Here is a 9,507-nt window from a genome sequence, read left to right on the forward strand (position 1 = left end):
TACAACGATAACAACGATAAAACTTTATTATTAAAACACTTTGAATCCGTTAAAGTGCTTTACAGAAAATAAAGTGATTCAAGGAGAAAACAGCAGAGACGTTGGGTCAGAAAACAAACTCCTCGTGTTCATGATCGAAACAGAAACAAGAAATAAAACTGAGGTTTTTTACCAACAGAGACAGAACATCTTAAAGGAACAGTCCGTCATTCAAGAGAATCCCACTGTTAGCTGAGCAGCATGTAGTTAGCCTCGCTAGAAGCTAATGAAACTGAAATCACTTCTCATCCGACAGCATCCAAGCTATTTTCCTAAATCAACAGAATGTTTGTTTAAAATATGTTTTAATTAAAAGCAGATTATTTATAACTTCCAACGTAAAACTAAACAACATATTTTTAAACTAAAACAGCACTAAAGCTAAGAGCTAAAGCTAACAGCTGACTTCAGTTTGTAGTTTATTAAACTCAAATGCTGACGAGAAGTTTCCTTCTGTTGTAACATAATCTGGCATTAAAGGAACAGTTCAACGTTTTGGGTAAAATATTTATTTATTTTCTCTCCATGATCGTCGTTCATGAATCTGTGAGTGAGTTTTTGTAGTTCAGAGACTTTAAGTTGTTCCAATAAATTTAATTTGTAGTAAAAAGTTTGTTTCTGAATCCGTTTTTTTTTCACCTCGACAGGAAAAACACGCAGAGTGAATTACATCCAACACTGGAAACTATTAGGTTTTTATTTTGGTCTTAAAGTGGGAAGATTTTAACATCATCAACATTCTTGACGGAGCCAGGCTAGCTGTTTCCCCCTGATTCCAGTCTTTATGCTAAGCTAGGCTAATCACATCCGGACACACCACTTCTAATCTCACTCTTGGAAAGAGAGCAAATAAACTTATTTCCCAAAATGTTGAACTACTTCTTTAAAGACCACGATTTAAAATTCAAGTCAAATAATTTTGATCATCGAGATCAGAAGAAGGATCGGGCTCCACTTGTGGAATAAGTTTGTTATGACACTGTAAAAAAATATTTAAATTCGACCATATTGCTTTAGTGTGCTACATTAAAAACATTTATATCTGTTATATAACACTCGATACGTTTCTCAGGAAGAATTTGGAAATGACAGTAAGAGCCTGATGAAGATCTGTTGATATTTACAAATCAAGACTCAAATCTGAATAGAAACACGACGTAAACATTTTACATGCACAATTTAATTTTACAAGAATGTCTTTGTACAAGAAATGTTGGAGCTGATCCACAGATTTACAGTTTTACACAGAGAGTCATCAGAAGTTTGTTCTGCTCTGACAACGATCAGCTGACAGCAGTTTGTCTGGTTTTACCTTCAGGCCGTTGAGGCGAGGCGTCGCTCAGCTCTACGGGTTTCCTTGTCGACGAGGGCCGGTTCGTCCGTCAGGTCGGAGCTCGGCGGTTCTGGGAGGCCTGAAGTCGTTGTCGTCGTCTCTCCATCGCCTGCTGCTTCTTCAGCTCGATCTCTGCTGCTGAACATTTACCCACAACTGCAGAGAAAACACAGGAGACACAGACAGATGAACATGTGAAGGCTGTTATTCCACAGGCAACAACAAAAAAATACATTATTTTTCATTAATTTCTGACAAAATGGATCAAAAAGTCAGTAGTTTAAAAAAGTTAGAGTAATTTTCCTGAATTAATCTGCTGATAAATGACTTGTTACCATAGTAACAGTGCAATGATTAATACTGGGACGGCTGAGATCAGAGCTGTGAAGCAGCAGCACCACAGAAACATCACATGAGCTGCTTACCTTCATCTCACGCTGACGTTCGATCAGAGGCAAAAAAAACCCTGCAGATCTTCATCTGAGCAGCTGCTTCGTTTACCACTCGTCATTCCTCAACGATTTCAAACTCAAGTTAAGAGCAAAAGTGTTGATATTTTGGTGTGAAGTCCAAGTTTGAGCAAATAAGAAGTTGACCTTCGACAGACTGAACGCACGGGAGCGTCGTCACGGGAGCAAACACAGAGTTAACGATACAAACATGGTTAATGTTTAAAGGCGACCATTAACCTGCGGATCGTTTCAGCTTTAAACATGATGCGCTCAGAAAATCACTGTTCCAGTCTCAGAGCGCTCAGAGCCGCCTGTGTTTGGAGGACATCTTTGTTCAAATAGAAAGTTAAGATACAATTATTTTATCACACTACTAAGAAAAGGTAAGAAGCTGAAATATCACATTTAAAATGTTAAATTATCATTTGAAAATGTAAAAAAAAAATCAAATGCAAAACCGTAAATGGAAAAACTCGAACTGAAAGATGAAATAAAAAAGAAATTCACGATAAAAAGGTCAACAGTTTTACAGACGTCTCTGTTATAATGGTGCTTTATGGGGATTTTTTATCCTGCAATACCACGAGTGGCCACTGGGCAACACTGAAGCAAGGCTGAGCAGCGGTGTGAATTTTGTAAATGAGACGATGACGAGCTACAAAATAGATATTTGATAATAAAAACTGTGATGAAATGTGTGTTGTGTTTCTCGCTGACGAGCCATCATTTCAAATAATTAAGGATTTTCTTCCCACAGTTGTGCTTCTAGTCTGTCAAAATATAATCAATAATCAATACACTCCGTCATTAATGTTTGACACCTTATTAAAAATTCGTCAAAAACGAGTCGGGAGACTGAGACGACCTGTGGCTACAGAGTAGGTCAGAAGAACAAAAACAACCTGAGGAGAAACTTGCAGTGGTACCACCGCAGTGGGTTGGCTAACTGAACTGTAAGTCCTGATTTTAACTAAGCACATATATACCCCAGCATTATGTCAGCGTCTGACGGAGGACGCTGCTCTCACCTTTGTTGCTCGCTGTAGACACTGGGTTGTTTGGCTTCTTGAAGGTGAACGGGTCTTTGCGAGCGTGTCCCTGCGGTGCTGACTGGACCCGGCTGCTCCCCGGCACACATCCTGAACTGGTTTTAGTTTGTGGGACTCTGAAAGAATCCTTCATCTGTGCACCTGTAGTGAAGTTAGAGACAAAACCACCAGCCAATGAACTGCCAGCTGCTCTACCTGAAGCACAGGTGAGAGCTGCGGGTGCTGGTTTTTGGGGAAAGGGCTGCTGATTGGCTGGTTGGTTGCTGTTGTCCCAGGTCCTGCTGGCTGGTTGCAGAGCAGTTCTCTGGTTTGACACGTGACCCGCAGGAAGAGTCTGTTTGGCGGGAACGCTCTGCATCTGGTTCTCCACATCTTCGCACATTTCGCACAGCAGGTCGTCGTCAGCCGGGTCGTCCCAAACCGGGTCCGACGAGAAGAAAGCGGACAGGTCGTCGTCCAGGAGGTCGGAGACGGCAGGTTCCTCGCTGCGAGAGGAAACTACTGCAGGTCTTTGTGGGAAGCTCTGAGCTGTTTTTATATCTGATGTGTTTGATGCAGCCGTGATGTGTTTGGGACTTGAGCCTGAAACAGATGTCCTGGGTTGAAACTGTGGTTTCTGTGGGTCTGACTTCACTGTGTTCAGTGTTTGCCAGGAACGCTGAGATCCTGCGTTGACTAAAGCACCTTTACTCTGCTGAGTGTCTTTCCGTGTTGTTTCTGAGCTGTAATCCACCTTCAAGTTCGTCCATGTGTCCGTCTGGAGTCTTTTGACAGAGAAATCAGGATTAGACTCCAGTTTGAAGGTCGTTCTTTGTCTCACATCGTTCTTTTCCACTTTAGCCGACTGGCTGAGTCCTCCTCTGACAGGAGCATTTACTGGACCTTCTCTTTGAGGTTTGACTTCCCTGGCTGGTTTCTGGGTTGAACAGTGTTTCGGAGCAGCAAAGATCTGTGGATTTTGTGTCATCTCCAACACCAACGAGTCGTTTAGCAGGTCATCGTTCTCCCAGTCGTCCTCAAAGTCATCGTTTGCCAAAGTGCCTTTAGTGTTTGTCTGAGTGGAACCGTGTGAGGAAGAAGACGTTTTCCCAGAATCCTGTTTGGAAGAAGCAGGTTTCACTTGTGACGACACCTGACTTAAATTTCCGCTCACGTGTTGTGTCGGTCCGTCGAACAGAAAATCCAAATCGTCCTCCATTTGTTGATCCGGCTGGACCTGAACATTCGTCCCAGCCGCCGCCTTCACGGCTCGTTCACAGTTTCCAGGAAGTGAAGGTGGAGGGTCGTTCTCAAAGTCCAAGATGTCCTCTGACAGGAGCTCCAGGCTCTGCTGGTGCAGGTCCTCCACTGCTTCTTCATCCTGATGAAACATGTTGAAGTCGAACTGCTTGGCCAGTTTCAGCAGGTCGTCCACTCCGTTCGGCCTGCGACGAAAAGAAACGATTAGCTGACTGTGATGACGGAGATTTAACAGAAGTAAAACCTCCTTTTTGTTTATAGATTAAGTAAAAAATGACAAGAAATGATCTTTTTCTTACCTTTCTTACCTTAGCTTACGTCTTTTTGTCTGTTTTTGCTTCCACATCACTTAATAATCTTTAATTCTTTTGTATTTCATTATTTTACACTTATTTTCTTTAATTTATTTCGTTATGTGAATATGTGTCGTTCATCTCTCTCTTGGCTTTATGTTCCACAGTTGTGACTTGTGAATTACAACTAAAATTAATAATAATAAAAACACACACAAAAAACAATGAGCCATTAAAAATCTGTTTGCAGTCACAGAATACAGTCGAAAAAAATGTTTGGTCTTTATGATCTTACAACAACAACATGAGAGTCAAAGTCATGTTTACTAAATATTGTTATTCTTAATGTTTTCATTAATAATATTCTACGATATGAAGAAAACTACATCTGCAAAAATGGACGAGCTTTCAGTTCGTGTCCGATCACCAGAATATATTTTACAAACAACGGTGACGTCTTAATTTTCAGTCGTAGCTTTATGAAGTTTATCCGCACAGAAGTCCAGGACGGTCGGTGACACACGTTTAAGTTACAAATGATGACCCTGATTTCACACCTGAAGATAATAAACCTTGTCACTTGAACACAGTCGGCTTTCTGCAGTAAGCTCCTTTCTGTTGTCATAGTACAGAAGTGCAGGAGCCTGATTTCACAGGTGGATTTCTGATGGAGAATAATGATATTGTGTTTACATGTGCAAAACACAACCAGGTGGCCCATGCAAATGGAAACACACTCCCTAGAGTCACAGTGTCGAGTTACAGAGACCAACAACAACTTACTGACCCTTAACTGAACTACAGACTTCTAGTGAGAGGATGAAGATAAAAACCTAAAGCCAAAGCTCCAGACATACAGATTCGGACAGTTTTAGTCGGATCTTCTGGACCTACCTCGGGGATTTCTTCTTGGGTTTGGGAACTTGAACATCAGGCGTGCAGGGAATGGTGGCGCTGTCGCCGATCCACTGCTGTAAAGTCGGCTCTGTAACCTCCGGTCGGCCATGCTTCAGAAAGACAACGCAGCAAGAACGTAAATAAATAGTTTACGGGCTCTATAATCAGAGCACCGTCATGAACAGCAAAAACACACATTTACAAAGCAGAACCAAGACCTGGAAGTTTTAGTGGGGCCAGTTTTGTGTTACTGACCTTTGGAGCGATCCGGCTGACGATCTCTGAGATGTCCACAACTCCAGGACGCTGCTTCTTGCCTCTTTTTCCTGAAGAAGAAAAACGTCACGCAGATCAAAACCAGCTTGATTTGTTCAACCAAACATCCAGAAAATAAATTAACACCTGATAGAAAACTAGAGAAAAGTGACTAGACACATGAATACATCCAAATTATTGTGGATTAATTATCTGTTGATTGACTAATCGATCAGCTGCCTGATCATTGAAGCAGAAAATAAAATCATGAACTTTATTAAAGATTCTGGACGGAAACGATATTGGAAAAAAATGACATTGTGATATTTTGGATGTCTGCACACGCACACATCACGGTGTCGACGCTGAAACGATATAAATTGTGCAGCCCGGACAGAAACTCTTCATAAATGTCCTCGTCACAGCTGCAAGGCTGAAGTTTACCGAGTCTGTTGGGCGAAGGAGAGGTGGCGTCCCAGATGATGTCCTGCTGAAAGTCCGAGTCGTTGTGTGGAGACTCTCCGCTGAAGCCACCTCCTGATCTGGATCTCGGGATTCTGGTCGGGGTCTTGAAATCTGAAGGAGAACAAAACAAACACAGCTGATTCACAAACAGCATTTATTTCCCGATCCGATCTCCGTGACGCTCTTCTCTGTTTGTCTGCACTCGACATGGAGGTCAGAGGTCAGAGGTCTGGAGCTGGTGAGGATTCAGTGTCTTGCTCAAAGACACTTCAGTAGGGCAAATACTGTTAGCGAAGACAAAACCTCACATCCAGGAGTTATATATTAAAACAATAACCTAAAAGAAAAAGCTGCAAAGACGGCTCCAACTTTAATGTTTTCACCAAAGTTCATTTTACATTAACCTCTCTTGTCTTACTGGTTTGGTTGCATTGTTTTTATTATAAACGTCATTTTTATTATCTGTCACTGTTTATTGATCCTTGATTTCCTGCACAGCTGATTTCACTGTTACTTGCTTTGATTGTACTTCTTCATTGTTTCTCTGCAACAAGAGACAAAATCAATAAACTGATACAAACTGGAACTGGTCAGCTTCGGGTGAAAAGTTGAATAAATTGAAGTTAACATGGAAAATGTAGACACATTAGACTAGTTACGGATGGTTGGATTCAGCAGGTTGTATTCCGGGTGTAAAACAGACTTTCTGGCATCTCAGGCTTGTTTTGGTTGATGACGCCAGAGCAAAACTTTCGCCAACAGTTCATTAGAGTTTAAGTTCTTCAGTCATGTCTGCACTGTGGAGAATGTGTTTTATGCCGAATTAAAGACTGAAAACTGTAGTTTGTCAGAATACTTTCACTCCTGTATTCCGGTGAAGGCTTGTATCTTACATGTACAGGAAAACCTTAAATAGCGAGGAATTGTAATGGAGTTCAGGATACGGTCGTCTGCACGGAGCCGAGCGGGACGTGTCGGGGCTTGTCCGGGTCACAGCAGACAAGAGAGGCAGAACACAACTTTAAACACCTGAAATACAGTCAAACAGAGAGAAATACAGCGACTGACCCGGTTGGTGGCTCCTCGGAGAGTCCACCTCCGCCGGTGTTCGTGCCTGCTGACTCCGTCTGAAACTCCGGCTCAGTCGGTTTGGTTTGGACGGGGCGGCCTGAGTCCGGCCCGGGGACTCCGGAGGGTCCAACCCCCGGTAGCCGCGGTTCATCGTTACCGGTCACCTGTCGAGCCGCCCGCGGGGAGCCGGTCGACAGCTTGCGGGTTAAAACGGAACCGTGTTTTGTTATTTACAGTTTATTTTGTGGTTTTCGTCGCCAGTCGGCTGAGCCTTTGAACGTCCCGCCATCTTGTCGTTCCCACAATTCCTTTCGAGGGTGCGTTCACGAGCAACAGAGCTGCGCGGACACTGCGCAATCAAAGATGGAGGACGGGCTGCTGATGCCTGCTGATCATAATAAATACAGTTTCTTTTAAACTCATTCATGAATCACATAAACAACAATAAACATGATTAACTTTAAAACATTTCCATGGTATGTTTTCAACCTGCAGTTGAAAATTAGTCCGTGTGGCTAAAATCTGGCACATTTGCACGATGGACTCTGGTGCTCGTGTTTATTAATGTGCATTGTCCCTTCTTTAAATAAACATAAACATAAAGATGTTGATGGGAATTGTATTTTCTGTCATGAGTGTCCAGAAATTGTTGTGCGTTTATTTAAATTGTGAAGACTTTCTGGCAAAACATGTGCCAAAAAAAAATATTGATGAAAGTTTCATGTTGCTTTGGAAGAATATATGGTTTAGTCTCCTGGAAAATAATGTGATGAAAACAACGGACACTACTCAAAATGAGTTGGGATATTGGGATATGGGTGCATATATGCATGAATATGCAACTGGCCCGTGCCAGCTCTTTAAGCATCACACATGACAGGTTGATAAATATATATTTTTTGTGTGTGATATGTTATATCAGTGATAATCGTACAATAGATAATGACATATATTTTTTTTTATTATTTTAACTGATTGACAAGTCATAACTACTGGTTTAATCATTTCACCCAGTTCATTTTATGTCAGTATTTAAGTTTCTATTTAATTTATTTCATATTGTTTTATTTTTTTTTCACATTTGCATTTTACATACTTAACATTTATTATTTTCACGTAAGAAACAATATATTTGTAGTCGACTGCTCTGCACTTTTGCACATTTCATATTAAAATAGTTAACCTGTTGTCTGCTGGTTTATTTTGTTACTTTCCAGCTCAGCAGTAAGCCGTGATGATGGTTGTGTTAGATGTACAGTAGATGAACGATGGAGCACGAACAATATAAAGTTAATATTGGCGGTGCTGAGGCGGGTGGTGTGTTTAGCTGGGGGCCCAGATGAAATTCTGCTTAGGGCCCATAAAGCCTTGAGCCGGCTCTGATACGCAATAAAGGTCAAATGAAATGTGAAGCATTATTAAAAATTAAGAATTAACAAGTGAAACGCTAAAATATCCCAATATCTCTAGATGATTATAAGAAGCGTATGTGTGCATGATTGATATTATTAAGTGATGCTCATATTCCACATTCATACATGTGAATTTACAGATAAGAAACTATGTTTTATTGCTTTTAGCAAAGAGTTGATTCATTCAATTTAGGTCTCTAAAACAAAAAGGCAATAAAACTGTAACAACTTGTAGTAAGTTAAGTTATTTTTAAAAAATCTTTATCCTCCGCTGCAACTTTTGCATTAAAAATATACTTTTTTTTCATTTTATTTATAATTTTTTTGTTATTGGTGCTTTGCAGGATTGGCGTTGTATCTGCAGAGACCCTGCCCTCTGCCTGTATTTTCTTATTTTTACAGTATTTTGCTGTGTTTGGGACGTTTCTGAGCGTCAACCTTTGGGCATTGTCGTGTACCTTTCAGCCAATAACACCTGAGGTCCGCTACTCTGTTTGACTGAGGGTGGGGCTGAGCTACACACAGAGCAGAGCAGAGCAGGCAAACAGCTAACAGGATGCAGTCTGCACTTTGGTTGGATTCACACAAAATCTGGAGGTTAGTTTGGGGGAGTCAGTGTGTTTATTTGTGCTTCAGAACGTACCAAACGTAGAACAATCTGAAAATTATGTTTTATTTCTCTGGTTCACTGCTTTGTTACAGAAAATTAAGTCACCCGGCAGAAAATAAAATGTCTAAAATCAGCTCTCCCTCTGTGATCTCTGCATGTAATGAGTAGTTTTATTTTTAAGCTGATAATATAATCTACATCTGTGTGTGTGGAGCTGTGAGTTATTCTTGAACAGGACTTAAGTGATGAGGACAGGCTTTGGAGGTTGTGTCGCTGTGGTCTAACGATCCGTTACACAATTACAGTCATCGTGCCTGAACATCAGCAGTAAATCTCAGTTAATCTCAGAGAAGTTCGACATCAAATAGACGCGTGTGTGTTCAGAGTGCAGC

The 9,507-nt window shown here is 41.2% G+C and overlaps 1 protein-coding gene across 1 annotated transcript; it reads right to left on the minus strand.

Moving 5' to 3' along the window:
* etaa1a (ETAA1 activator of ATR kinase a) lies at positions 1 to 7,430 on the minus strand. The gene is made up of 6 exons (XM_073492872.1): positions 7,091 to 7,430; positions 6,002 to 6,133; positions 5,558 to 5,628; positions 5,300 to 5,412; positions 2,853 to 4,297; positions 1 to 1,528 (listed from the first exon to the last, which is right to left on the minus strand). The coding sequence occupies exons 1-6, from the start codon at positions 7,242 to 7,244 to the stop codon at positions 1,422 to 1,424; spliced, it is 2,022 nt and encodes a 673-aa protein (XP_073348973.1). The 5' UTR covers positions 7,245 to 7,430; the 3' UTR covers positions 1 to 1,421.
* Positions 7,431 to 9,507: the final 2,077 nt, after the last annotated feature.

The sequence above is a fragment of the Pagrus major genome, chromosome 1, assembly GCF_040436345.1.
Source record: "Pagrus major chromosome 1, Pma_NU_1.0".
NCBI lineage: Eukaryota > Metazoa > Chordata > Actinopteri > Spariformes > Sparidae > Pagrus > Pagrus major.